At 56.7% G+C, this 15,412-nt stretch overlaps 1 protein-coding gene across 1 annotated transcript in view; it reads left to right on the forward strand.

Moving 5' to 3' along the window:
* IDH3G (isocitrate dehydrogenase (NAD(+)) 3 non-catalytic subunit gamma) overlaps positions 1-11,838 on the forward strand; it is a 27,775-nt gene extending 15,937 nt beyond the window's left edge. Inside the window, 2 exon segments of the mRNA XM_032441798.1 lie at positions 10,354-10,414; positions 10,492-11,838. Coding sequence (XP_032297689.1) covers positions 10,354-10,414; positions 10,492-10,566 — 136 coding nt within the window. The 3' untranslated portion in view covers positions 10,567-11,838.
* The last annotated feature ends 3,574 nt before the right edge of the window (positions 11,839-15,412 follow it).

Here is a 15,412-nt window from a genome sequence, read left to right on the forward strand (position 1 = left end):
CCAGAACACCCCATGTAGCGGCCCCATCACACCCCACTAGCCCGTTACACACCACTCTCCCCACCCATAATACACCCATGTTCCCCCATAATAACCCATACATCCCCCTTAACCCCCATAATAAACTCACATTATCGGCCGTCCCACTACTAAACCCAACCCACATTCACCCCATATGCCCCCATAACACCGCCAGCGCGCCCCCATAGCCCCCAGGTTAAACCCATCCCGCCGCCCATAACAACCATGAGCCCCCATACACACCCCATAGCGCCCCATTAACAACCCCATAGCGCCCCAACACCACCATGCAGGTGGGGAGCCCCATAACACCCCGTAGCCCCCCATAACACCCCATAGCCCCCCATAACCCCCCAATAACCCCAATAACACCTATACCCCCACACTCAAAAAACGAACCCATAGCCCCCATACCCAATCAACCCCATAGCCGCCCCAGTAATACACCCCCACTAGCGCACCCTCATCACAACCCAGAGACCTCCCAATAACACCATAATAAACCCAAATAACCCAATAATAACAAACCATCACATCCCGCCCCCATCTATCCCCTATATCCCTATAATTCCCCTATCATCTTCCTATATCACTCCATATACTCCCCATCTATCCCCCTAATATCCCCCTATATACCCCTATATTCCCCCTATATCACCCTATATCCCCCTTATACCCCTTATGTATCTTTCTTTATCTCTCTCCTCTATAATCCCCTTATCCCCATATCCCCCTTATATCCCCTATATCCCTATATCCCAATCCCCTCTACTATCCCCCTATACTCCCCTATTACCCCTTATACCCCCTATATCCCTATACCCCCTAATTATCCCTATATCCCCCTATATCCCCTATATCCCTATTCTCCCCTAATCCCCTATATTTCCCCCTATACCCTATATCCCCTATATCCCCTATATCCCCTATATCCCCCCTATATCCCCCTTATATCCCCTATATCCCCCCTATATCCCCTTATATCCCCCTAATATCCCCTATATCCCCCTAATTCCCTATATCCCCTCATATTCCCCCTATACCCCCCCTATATCGCCCCTATACCCCCTATATCCCCCATATACCCCCTTATATCCCCCTATATTCCCCTATATCCCCTATATCCCTATATCCCCTATTATTCCCCTTATATCCCCCGTATTATCCCCTATATCCCCTATATCCTATATCCCCCTATATCCCCCTATATCCCCCGGTATTATCCCTATAATGCCCCTATACCCCCTCATATCCCCTCTATCCCCTATATCCCCCATATTATCCCCCTATATTCCCCTTACACCCTATATCCCCTATTCATCCCCTATATCCCCTATATCCCCTATATCCCATATTATCCCTATATCCCCTATACCCCTATTTATCCCCCTCATACCCCCTATATCCCCCTATACCCCCTCATATCCCACCTACCTCCCCTATCTCCCCTATCCCATCTCCCCTATCTCCTCTATCTCCCCCATACCCCTATATCCCCCTATATCCCCTATATTCCCCCTATATCCCCTATACCCCCTATAATCCCTATATCACTATATCCCTATACTCATCATTTATAGCCCTTTACCCATCACTATATCCCTATATGCTCCCCTACTATCCCCTATATCCCTATATCCCCCTATAATCCCCCATACCCCTATATCCCCTGATCCCCCTATATTCCCCCTATATCCCTATACCCCTATATCCCTATATCCCCTATATCCCCCTATATTCCCTATATCCCCCTATATCCCCCTATATCCCCTATATCCCCTATATCCCTATACCCCCTATATCCCTATATCCCTATATACCCCTATATCCCCTATATCCCCCTATATCCCCCTATATCCCCTATATCCCCCTATATCCCCTATTATCCCCATATTCCCATAATAACCCCATATACCCCCTATATCCCATAATAACCCCATAATAACCCCTATATCCGCAGCTGGTGTCCCGCCCGCAGCAGTTCAGATGGTTGATGGTGATGCCCATATATATGGGAACAATTGTGAACAACGTGATGTGCGGGCTGGTGGGCAGGCCAGGACTCGTACCCAGGGGCCAACTTGCGGATGACTACGCCGTGGTTTGAGGACTGAGGACATGAGTGGGGATTATGGGGATATGGGGGATATGGGGTTTTATGGGGGTTATTATGGGGGATATGGTGTTATTTGGGGGATATGGGTTATTATGGGGTTATTATAAGGGTATGGGGTTATCTATGGGGTTATTAATACAGGGATATGGGGTTATCTATGGGAGATATGGGGTTATTATGGGGGATATTGGGGTTATTATCGGAGGGATATGGGGGTATGGGGTTATAGTATGGGGTTATTATGGGGATATCGGGGTTATTATGGGGGATATGGGGTTATCTATGGGGGTATGGGGTTATTATGGGGGGATATGGGGGGATATGGGGTTATTGAGGGTTATTTATGGGGGATATGGGGTTTATTATGGGGGGATATTGGGGGGATATGGGTATTATGGGGGGATATGGGGTTATTATGGGGATATGGGGTTATTATGGGGGGATATGGGGGATTATTGGGGTTATTATGGGGGATATGGGTTATCTATGGGGGTTATTACTGGGGGATCGTGGGGTTATTATGGGGTTATTATGGGGGATTATGGGGTGTATTATTGGGGTTATATGGAGGGATTGGGGGATATGGGGTTATTATGGGGGGATTATGGGGTTTTATGGGTTATTATGGGGGATATTGGGTTATTTGGGGGTATGGGCGTTATTATTGGGGGGAATATGGGGTAGGGGTGTTATTATGGGGGGATATATGGGGTTATTATGGGGTCTATTCATGGGTGATATGGGCGTTATTATGGGGGTATGGGGTTATCTATGGGTTATATTATTGGGGAATATAGGGGATATGGGGTTATTTAGTGGGGCCGATATGAGGATTCATTATGGGGGACATGGGTTTATATATGGGGGATATGGGGTTATTAATGTGGGCGCTATGTGGGGTTTCATAGGGGATAAATCATGGTCTAATGATGGCGGCCGTTATGCTATGGGGCGATATGGGGTTTTTGGGGCTTCGTATTGGGGTATAATTATGGGGGCGGATTGGGTACCCGTGATATGGGAGATATCGGGTCTATATATGGGGGGATATGGGGTTATTATGGGGGGAATATGGGGTTCATTATGCGAGGTAAATGTGGATTACTCTATAGGTGGGATGCTCTGGGCTTCATCTCAGGAGGGTAACTATGGCCCCATGGATTGCGACCATTAATAGAGCCCTGGGTTTATTGCCCGGGCGATCCATAGGGCTTACCGCTCACTATAATATTATGGCCAAGATACTTACGCACTATCTCGCCCCAGTAGCATTATTCACTATCGGGTGGAGCTCTGGCGTTCATTATTGAGTCCCCGATGCTTAATTAGAGAGCCGCCTATAATTAATCGGCGCGATCCGTCATCGGGAGTTAATTATGCTAGACCGCGGCGCAATTTTATGAGGGTTATTATGGAGGTGAAATATTGGGCGTATATTATGGGGGATATGCGCGCGCTGACTATGAGTAATAGGTCGTACTGGCGGGGTTCATTGTCGCGCGTCATATCTTATCGGGGCTCTCATCATATAGCGGCCGCCCCATCTCACGGACCTCAACTCGCCGTGCTTTGAGAACGTCGCACGACTCGTCGGGGCGCTATGAGGGGCATATCGGTTATTTGTGGGGGACATGGGGACTATTGGGTTATTATGGGCAACGATTATGGGCGCGCGGCTCTCATTTGGGGGAAATATGGGGGGGACAATTATGGGGTCTTCATGGGGTTATTATGGAGGTATTGGGGGGTATTTATGGGGGATATGGGTTTATTATGGGGATTTATGGGGTAGGGTGTTATTTATGGGGATGTATTTGGGGTATTATGGGGTTTTAATGGGGGATATGGGGTTATTATGGGGGGTATGGTATACTAATGGGGTTTATTATGAGGGGATATTAGGGGGATATGGGGTTATCTTAATGGGGGGATCATGGGGGCCTCATATTATGGGGGACTGGGGTTATTATGGGGCGCACTATGGGTAACTCATCTCATGTATTAAGGACCCCCCACTTTATGCTGCGCCGAGTCCAGATCCAACACCCATAGATCACCCCCATATAGTGTTCCCCAGGGGTCCTTGAAGCATCCTCCTATGTATTCGGCCTACATATGTAAGAGCCCCCATATCCCCCCCATAATTTAAGCCCCTATCCCCCCCTATACCCATACCGTCTCCGCATCTCTATATTTCGAACGCCGAATATAGTCGGCCCATCATATTAACTCCATGACGGTGAACCCATAATGAACCCGCTATCCGCCCCATAATTCAGCACCCCGCCACTCAAAACCCCATCCATCCCCCCGGTATAATACGCCCATATCCCCCCATCCAGCAGCAACCCCGTCATCGCCATAGTAACCCCAGCCTTGCCATGGCTCCCGCCATAATAACCCCATGTAGGTCCCCTAATAACCCCCGTATCCCGCCTCACGTAGGTTCCCCGCACTACCCATCATTCGCCAATAATGCCCACCTCATTGTCACTGTCGCGCCATACCCCCCACCAGCACCCCCGCGCGAACGCCCGCCCGAGCAGCGTTCTTTATTACTGCGGCCACCGTTTACTATGGCGCGGCCGTCCTATTATGGGCAGACCCCCCTGCACCACCCCGCACCTCTCACTGGGCCGTTATTATCGCCGGCAGGATATGACCCCCAGTCGCATTATCTATGGCGCCGGGATATGGGGTATTATGGGGGGATATGGGGTTATTTGGGGACTATGAGGAAGGTTATTATGCGGGGACTATGGGTGTATGTAGGTGACATGGGGGGATATGGGGTTACTCCTCATGCGCGGGTCTCTTATAGGGTCTACCGCCTCACTACGCGGTGTTTTGAGGACCGTGAGATGTGGGGGGTATGGGGATATCGGGTTATTGTGGGGTCGACATGGGGGATTATGGGGTTATTATGGGAGATATGGGGTATCTATGGGGGACCTCATGGCTGGGGGATTATGGGCGTTATTATGGGGGGAATGTGGGATATGGGGCTGCATATTATGGGGGATGATAGGGTTTATTATGGGGGCTTATATGGGGTCTATTCATGGGCGATATGGGGTTATTATGGGGATATGGGGTTATTCCTGGGGGACTCATCAGGGTTACTCTCATCGCAGGGGTTATGGGGGGTCATCGCGGGCGCACATATGGCGGTTACTTATTGGCGGGGACTATGGGCTTTTATGGCGCGCGCACTTGGGGTTATATTGGGGATTATGGGGTTTCTATGGGTTCACTCTCACTGAGGGATATGGGGTTAATTATGGCGCGGGACCCCCCCCCTATGAGGGGACTATGGGTCCGTTTTATTATGGGGATATGGGGGCTATGGGCGATATGGGTTATTATGGGCGGAGGATTATGGTGGTCTATTATGGGGATTCGCGCATCTCACTCTCACTCGCGGATATGGGGGATCTATTCGCGGGCGGACTATGGGGAGGGATATGGAGGTTTATTATGGGGGATATGCGGGGGTTTATGGGGGGATATGCGCGGCGGGAATATGGGGTGTGAGGCGGCGGTATTATGAGGGATATGGGGTTATATATGGGGGACTACTAGGGGGCGTTATGGGGGTATTATGGGGATATCGGGCCGTCTCATTTACTCGGCAGGGGATATGGGCGCGCATATTGGCGGTTATCTTATGGCGTTATTATGGGGGATTGGGTATTCATGGGGGATATGGGGCTATTATTGGGGCGATATGGAGTGATTATGGGGTTTATTTATGGGGGATATGGGGGATATGGGTTATTATGGGGTTATTATAAGGGATATGGGGTTTTAATTATGGGGGATATGGCGCGGTTATGTATTGCGGGGATATGGGCGCTCTTCATTACTGGGGTTATGTGGGCCCCAACCCCCCCTCCCCCACCCCCCCCCCACCCCACCCCCCCCCAACATCCACCCTCCCGCCCCCCCCCCACACACCCCCCCCCCCCCCCCCCACCCCTCCCCCCCCCCCCCCCGCCCCCCCCCCCCCCCCCCCAACTATGCAGTTATTATGGGGGCATATGGCGAGGTTATTATTGGCGGGGAGATGGGCTTTATCTATTCGGGGATATGGGGTGTATTAGGGGGATATTGGGTTATTATGCGCGGGTGATATGCGAGGATATGAGGCGCTCTATTATCGCGCCGTTATTCACTCGGGGGCGGATGATGGGGTTATTATGGCGGGAACATGGGCGTCTACTTATGGGGGTATATGGGGTTATTCATGGTGGATATGGGGTTATTTTATGGGGGATATGGGGGGTATGGGGTTATTTATGGGGGGATGATGGGGTTATTATGGGGATATGGGGGTTATTATGGGGGGACTTACTCGCGGGTCAGGATATGGTCGGCCGGTCTGTTGGGGTTTGAGTCCTGAATCATCGGGGGTGTGGGGCTCCTCTCCATAGGAGTGTGTTGCCGCCACCCCCATACACCCACAGGCCACACGGAACACGCGCGGGAAGCAGGCATCGCCACAGGACACATCGCCAAACCCCACAGCCGGCGCTTGCTGGCGGCCTGCTATGTGCTGACCCACTCCCGACGGGGGGCCTTTAAAGGGAGGTCGAGCGGCCCGCCGACCGGTCTTCCAAGGTACGGGACGGGGACTAAGCTAGGGCGGTTTGAGGGGAGTGAAGGGGGAGGGGCCTATGAAGGCGGCGGCGGCCTCTAAAAGGAGCGGGGGTGGCTTTAAGGGCGCGGCGGTGGCAGATAAAAGTGGGTGCGAGCCTAAAGTGAGTGGAGCTCGGGCGCGGCCGGGGGCCTTAGGGCACAAAGTCGGGATGCTCTGCCTGTTAAAGGCCCCGGGCCGCGGTGACTAGCCATATCGGACCGTTGTGGCTAAGCGGCTGACCGGCGGCGGGGGCTTAAGGGCGGCGCTGGTTTAGGCCGCGCCCGGGGCTAAAGAGGGTGCCGGCCTAAAGCGGGCGGCGGGTCAATGGGCAGGGGCTTAAAGCGCGGCGCAGTGCGACCTTAGAGGGGTTGGAGTGGCGTGTCGGTTAACAGGGGATGGGGTCAGAATGGAGGCGCGGCCTCTCTAACGCGGGCCGTGGCCAGGAGTCGCTACGAAATGATGATCTGGAGGCTGAGGATGCATAGGGGCGCGGCCTAGCACCCCGGAGCGCAGCTGCTGCCATTAGTGTGGGTGTTTATACACGGGGGCGTGTTCCGTGGCGCCAAGGGCGCAGCAGCCCAACTCGCGCGAGGACACGCCGACGCAGTGGCCGCGTGGCTGTGCCTGACCCCGCACCCCTCCTCTTCTTGTCCCCGCATTCAGGCTGCACACGTCAAGAGCATTCTGTCCACCCGGTCCGCCAGGGCCGCTTCCTCTTCCTCATGTGGACGACCCGAAGGGGCTCACGTACCAGCCCCCAGCCCCAACAGCGCCACCGCCGCCCCCTTTTGAGGGGCTTGCAGCCAATTCAGAGCGGGCCCTAGCCCACAGGGGTAGCAACACCACCGCGATCATTCTGCCGAGGGCACGGAACCACGCTTTCGCCGCGCGGCGTGCAGAGCCTCATCAGCCACCGTAACTCCTGCAGGCTACACGCCTCTCTACTCATGGCCAGCAATTAATGCCTCCTCTAAAATGAGCGACGCGACAGATAACGCCTTTATATTGGGCTATTAATGCTCCTTATGATGGGCGAGGTAACCCCTTATATGGCAATTACCCGAGCACCTTATCTGGTAGGCCAATAACCCTCTCATACCATGGGCGTCGGGGGCGGGCCAGACACAGAAGCTACACTCCCTAATATCTGAAATGGGGGGTGGGGCTTTCCGGCGACAGCAACAGGCCCCTAATTATGGGCATCCGTACGGTGAGCGGCGGGGGCTCACCGACCTCCACGACACCCCTCTAAATCCGGGCATTGTTAGGCGGAAGCCAGCCTTCACCAGCCCCCGCCCCCACTCAAGCCTCACTCTCGGGCATGCTCGGGCGGAGCCATTCATCAGGCCCCTCCCATTTGCCTATATATGGGCACCCGTCTGTGGGGGCGGGCTCACATTCAGCCACCTTCCCCTCGGAATATTTGGACAATTGGGCGGAGATCGCCAGCTAACAAACCCTTAGTGCTACACTTAATATGGCAGTGTGGGCAGGATTTTCAACTACCACTGCACCTATACCTAATATTGATTTCTATGTCCGCCTGCGGAGCCACCAACCACAGCCTCTCCCAGATGTGCCTACCTCCACTTTATGGGACTCGTCCGGGCGCAGTCCAATCCAGCACTATTATGTTCCCAACAACCTTAACTTCCGACCCCTACTACATGGCTCGCAGTGTTTGGCAGACAGACCAATTCGATAATCAGCCATCCTCCCACATTCGCCTAACTATGGAAGCGCATGCCGTGCACTGGGAGCGGAGCCGGCTTCACAACACATGCCGCCTACTCATCGCAGGCCACTGCTCCCCGCCGGCTCTCGCTCGGAGCGCCCAACAACTCCCGCCTCAGTTACCCCACCAAATCAACTCGGCGACCATGTAACGCGCTGAGCGCAATGCGCTAACTCAGCCTCTCTCACCACACTAATTCATGGGCGTGTGCGGCGGGGCCTCTCCACCAGCACCTGCCCTAATATGGGAAATGTGGCTGGGGCCAGCGTTCACATCCCCTCCCCATGCCTTATAGGGCCATAGTGGGCAGGGAGCAGGCACCACACGCTCCATTTTGGCCCACCAATATTGGGCCATCCGTGGGTGGGGCACCACTGCACTTATCCCGGCCTCCTCCCACAACCAACATTATTGCATTGGGGCATGAGTGGGCAAGCTGCGCCCATTCCTCCCCTTCCATGTGCCTAATGGATTGGGCCCATGTGGGCCGGACCCATAGCGCCCAAGCCAATGCTCTGTGAAATAACCAGACCTCCCGCCAGCCACTATAGGCTACGATAAGCTGGCGCCCCGCACGCCCCAACTGTCGATCTCAAGCCTCCTCTCACACCACCTAACATCACCCTGCTCGGCATCCGCTGCCGATGGCCGCCGAGCTAAATCATCCCCCTTTCCCCAACTACAATTTCCTCCGCTTGTGCCCGTCTGAATTCAATTCCATGGCATCGTGGGCGCGGGCAGGTCCAGACCACACACACCTGTCCATACGCTACCTCACACTCCATCGGTCACCCCCCCACCCCGTTGCGCGCGTGCTTAACCACAACTGGGCGTGGCTAATGCACCCTCGTTGTAAGCCCCCGCCCCCCCCCCTAATAACCAAACCAGCCACCCGTGTCCCGACCCACGAACCGCCCCGCTGTATGGCACTCCCACTCACTCCTCTACCCCCATGGCTCCCACTGCAACTGACTCCCTACCGTCTCCGGCCACCTCCATCACCGCATTCGACATCGCCACCACGTTGGAGTGCAGCCAGACACGTGCGCCTGCTCTCCCGTTCACCCTCTGTCTCCTCCCTCCCCATGTGTGTCTCAATGTGACACTAAAAATGACCCAAATCCCCCCCCCGGCATGTCCCCCCGGTCGCCGCCCCGTCCTGCCTCCACAACCCCCCACGGTGGCGCGTTCTCGCCGGGCTCGAAGGGCCATGCCTGACTGTATCTTCTCGGCCAAGGCAGGGAGGCTCACGGACAGCGGACTGGACCACGGCACCCCAAAAACCCGCCTGGCGCGTCGGTCTCATCACGCGCCAAGCGCCACTCGTAATTTCTGCCCACTTGCAGGACGCGCGCAGCCCGACCCGCGACCCCGCCAGGCGCCGGATGGACGCAGCTCTCACCCTCGCACGACAACGGGACCCAATGTCTCGCGGCCCAGCCCCAGACCCAAAGCCCCCATTGCGCCGCCTATCCCCAGGCCCATATCCCCCCACCGCATGCCCCACCACATCCCCCCACGCCTTCGCCCACTAATCCTCCCCTTAACCCCCCACCTCCCCAAAACGCGCAAATAAAAATTCTATGACGGTGGCGACAGTAGCAGGATTGAGGCTTCTCGAGGAAGGGGATGGGGTCAGAAGGAGGCGGGGCTTAAAGGGGGCGTGGCCAGAGTGCTAGAAAGTGATTGGAGCTGAGATGAAGGGGCGGGGCTTAGCAGGAGGGAGCTCTGCCATTGGGCTGGTTTTATAAGGGGGCGTGTCCTGCGGCAGCAGCCAATGGGAGGAGCCGAGCAGTGGGCGTGGCTGTGCCTGACCCCGCCCCCTTTCTTTCCCCCATTCAGGCTGCACACTCACGCATCGTCCATCCGCCAGGCCGTCCTCTCCTCATTGGACGACCCCAGGGTAAGTCCCGCCCCCCGCCCCAAAGGCCCCGCCCCTTTTTGGGGGCTGCAGCCAATCAGAGCCGGCCCTGCCCACAGACACACACCCCGGATATCGGAGGGCAGGGAACCACGTCCGGCGCCGTGCAGAGCATCATCAGCCACCTGCAGTAACGCCTTATATGGGCATTAATGCCTTATATGGGCAATAACGCCTTATATGGGCATTAATGCCTTATATGGGCAGTAACCCTTATATGGGCAATAACCCCTTATATGGGCAATAACCCTTATATGGGCGTGGGGGCGGGGCCAGACAACAACTACACTCCTAATATGGAAATGGGGGTGGGGCTTCAGCAGCAACATGCCCTAATATGGGCATGTGGGCGGGGCTAGACCTCCCACGCACCTTATATGGGCATGTAGGCGGAGCCAGCTTCACCAGCCCCCGCCCCCATGCATCATATGGGCATGTGGGCGGAGCCAACATCATCAGCCCCTCCCATTTGCCTAATATGGGCGTGTGGGCGGGGCTTCATCAGCCACCTGCCCTAATATGGAAATGTGGGCGGAGCATCGCCAGCTACCTGCCCTAATATGGGCATGTGGGCAGGACTTCAGCCACATGCCCTAATATGTTTATGTGGGCGGAGCCAGCACCACCAGCCCCTCCCATGTGCCTAATATGGGCATGTGGGCGGAGCCAACCAACTTATACTACCAAATATGGGCATGTGGGCAGAGCCAATGTAATCAGCCTCCTCCCACATGCCTAATATGGGCATGTGGGCGGGGCTTCAACCACATGCCCTAATATGGGCATGTGGGCGGAGCCAACCAACTCCTAGTACCAAATATGGGCATGTAGGCGGAGCCAATGTAATCAGCCTCCTCTCACACACCTAATATGGGCGTGTGGGCGGGGCTTCACCAGCCACCTGCCCTAATATGGAAATGTGGGTGGGGCCAGCTTCACCATCCCCCTCCCCCATGCCTTATAAGGGCATGTGGGCGGGGCCAGCACCACCAGCCCCTCCCATTTGCCCAATATGGGCATGTGGGTGGGGCCTGCACTATCGGCCTCCTCCCACACACCTTATATGGGCATGTGGGCAGAGCTGACGCCATCATCCCCCTCCCATGTGCCTAATATGGGCATGTGGGCGGAGCCAACCAACTCCTAGTACCAAATATGGGCACGTGGGCGGAGCCAATGTATTCAGCCTCCTCCCACACACCTAATATGGGCATGTGGGCGGAGCTGACATCATCCCCCTCCCATGTGCCTAATATGGGCATGTGGGCGGAGCCAAACACCTGCCTAGCTCCTAATATGGTCACGTGGGCGTGGCTTAACCACAAGTGGGCGTGGCTAATGCATGTGTAGCCCCGCCCCCCTAATAAAAGCACCGTGTCCACCCCGTGTGGCACTCACTCCTTTAATGGCTCCATGCAATGACTCCCTACATGCGCAGCCATGGATGCAGCAGACACTGCGCCGCGGTGGCGCGTTGCTGCGGCTCGAAGGCCAACATGGGCCTCAGGAAGCGGCTGAATGCGGCGGCGGCTCCTCGCGGCCACTCGTATTTCTCCTGCAGGACGGCGCGCAGCCCCCACGGCCGCAGGCGCCGGATGTGACGCAGCTCCCCTGCAACAAGGGGACAATGTTGGGCCCAGCCCCCAGACCCAAAGCCCCCCATTGCCCCCATAATCCCCCCAGGACCCCCATAATCCCCCCCAATTGCCCCTCACAATTCCCCCCCATTGCCCAACATAATCCCCTCCTTTAACCCCACAATCCCCCATTGCGCTCCCAATACATCCCCCCCATTGCCCCCCCATAATCCCCCCCAGGACCCCCCAAATTCGCCAATCCTCCCAGAATCCCCGGCCCGCCACCACCCAGTGCCCCCAATGCCCACACCCCCAATGACATAACCCACGGCCCCCCCACCTAAATTTGCATGACCCACCCCACAACCCCCCCATCACCCACCATAAATCCCACGCCCCCTTCCTGCCCGCACAACCCCCACATCACTGATCCGCCCCCTTATAGAACCCCAACGCCGGCCACGTAACGGCCACACATAGCCCCCCCCCCCCAAGTCGACGACGGCGTCACGCCCGCGACCCGCAAACCCCCCTATATGAGACCCCGCCCCCATCCCGGAGAGTCCGCATAAACCCCCTCTCTATAGAACGCGCCACCGCGATAGCCCCGCCCTATAAGGACCTCACCCCACAGCCCCCCTATAAAACCCACCCATAACCCCCCCTTATAGGACCCCCACCATAACTCCCCCATAGACCCGCCCCCCCACCCCATACCCCCAGCCACGCCCATCAACCTACCCCACCGCACCGCCATAAAACCCCACTATAGACCCGCCCCCCCCCACCTCATAAACCTCCCCTATAAGTGCCCCTCACCTTTTTTCATAAACCCCCATAATAGGAACCCCACCCCCATGACCCCCTCTCATAGGACCCCCACCCCAAACCCAGGCTCAAATCCATACACCTCCCATAGAACCCCACCCCATAGCCCCCCCTATACAACCCCATCCCAATAACCCCCTATAGGACCCCCACCAGGGCCGATAAACCCCCTATAGGACCCCACGCCCATAACGTCCCCCCAATAGAAACCCACCCCATACACCCCCCCAATAGAACCGCCACCTCCACAGCCCCCCCCTATAGGAACCCGATCCCGCCGCAACACCATAACCCCCCTATAGGACCCTACGCCGCAAATAACCCCCTAATAGGAACCCTCCACCCCAATAACCCCCCCTCTAATAGGACCTCACCCCCATAGCCCCCTAATAAAACCCCCACCCCATACACCCCACCTAATAGGACCCCCCCACCCACTAACCTCCCCACATAGAACCTCACCCCATAGCCGCCCCCCTATAGGACCCACCGCCCCACCCCATAACCTCCCCCATAGGAACCCCACCCTAAATCCCCCCCTATAGAAACCCCACTCCCATAACCTGCCCTATAGGACCCCCCCACCAACATAAACCCCCCCTATAGGACCGGCCCCCCCACAACCCATAACCCCCTATAGGACCTACCCCATTAGCCGCCCCTTTAAGACCCAACCCCATAACCCCCTAATAGGACCCACCCCCACAAAACCCCCCCTATAGGAACCCACCCCAGTATCCCCCCATTGTGACTCACCTCCAATAACACCCCCTAATAAGGACCCCACCCCATAACCCCCCCTATAGGACCCCCCACCCCATAACCCCCCTATAAGGACGCCACACGCCCATAGCCCCCCTATAGAACGCCCAACCCATAGGACCCCCCCCATAGGAACCCCACCGGCCATAACCCCCCATTTAGCGAACCCCACGTCCATAACCCCCCCCTACAGAACGCCCGACGCCCCATAACCCTCCCCTATAACAACCCCAAACCCATAACCCGCCCCTAATGAACCCCCCCCACATGTCCACGGCGCCGCTATAGGACCCCCCCCCTATAGTACCCCCCCCCCACGCCCCCCCTCACCTGGCCTCCTGTTGAAGAACTCCCCTGGAAAACTCGCCCCCCCAGCGCCACCGTGTCCGCGGGATCTCCCCGAGCAGCTCGATCAAAACCGTGGGCGATGTGGTCTGGGGGGGGGGGGGGATAAACACACAGATGAATAATACAGACTCCCCCCATGGACCCCAATTACGCACGCAAACAACCCCTTAATCCCCCATGACCCCCCCAACCCACCCCAATAACCCAATAACGCCAACCCCCCGCCCCAGTACCACCCCATCAGCCCAGTCTGTCCCCCAGAATCCCCCACTCCCAGATCCCCCTCAGCCCCCCACAAAAACCCCGACGTCCCCCAAATTCCCCCCCATTGCGCCGCCGCAATCCACCCCCCAGGAACCCACTCCAACCGCAGTCCCCCCCAAACCCACCCCAATAACCCCAACCCCCCCCAGGACCCCCCCCCCAGGACCCCCCATCAGCCTTCCAATCTGTCCTCTCAAATCCCCCCATTCCCCACCCCAGATCCCCCTCAGCCCCCCCCCAAAACCCCCGTCCCTCAAATTCCCGCCCCATTGTCCGCCAATCCCTCCCCAGGACCCCGCCCAATGCCCACCGCCAAGATGCCCCTACCCAGACCCCCCAGTCCCCCCCCAAACCCACCCCAAATAAACCCGCAACTCGCCCCAAAAATTCCCCGCCCCCCAGGACCCCATCACCCCCATCCTCCCCAAAGCCCCCCCCAATCCACCCTCAGATCCCCCCCCAACCCCCCATTGCTCCGCCCCAGCCCCCCCCCTTTACCCTCGAATCCCTGCTGTAATCCTCCCCGAAGTGCGGCTCAAACATAATCTTCCCGTGGCCAATTCGAATGCCTGGGGGGGGGGGGGGTGTGCTCAAACAATGGGGGCGCTATGGGGTGGATATGGGTCGCTATGGGGTGGCTATGGGTCACTATGGGTCGCTATGGGGTGGCTGTGGGTCACTTTGGGGTGGATATGGGGTGGTTTGGGGTCACTATGGGGTGGCTATGGGTTGCTGAGGGTGGCTATGGTCGCTATGGGGTTTGTTTATGGGTCACTATGGGTGCTTATGGGTCAAACTATGGGTCGGCTATGGGTGGCTTATGGGGCGCTATGGGGTGGCTATGGGGTCCGCTATGGGGCAAATATGGGTCCCTAATTGGGGTGGCTATGGGTCAACTATGGTCGCCTTCTGATGGGGTTTTCGGGCTATGGGTCGCTATGGGTCGGCTATGGGGTCGCTATGGGTGGCTATGGGTCGCTATGGGCAGCTAATGGTCCGCTACTGGAGTGGCTATGGGGGGTTTGTTATGGGTCCACTATGGGGTTGGCTATGGGTCCGCTAGGGGTGGCTGTGGTCACTTTGGGTGGATATGGGGTGGTTTTGGGGTCGCTATGGGTTGCTGTAGGGTGGGCTATGGGTTCGGCTAGGGGTTGTTATGGGGTCACTATGGGTCGCTATGGGTGCATAATGGTCGCTATGG

The sequence above is a fragment of the Coturnix japonica genome, unplaced genomic scaffold (assembly GCF_001577835.2).
Source record: "Coturnix japonica isolate 7356 unplaced genomic scaffold, Coturnix japonica 2.1 chrUnrandom574, whole genome shotgun sequence".
NCBI classification, from domain to species: Eukaryota; Metazoa; Chordata; class Aves; order Galliformes; family Phasianidae; genus Coturnix; species Coturnix japonica.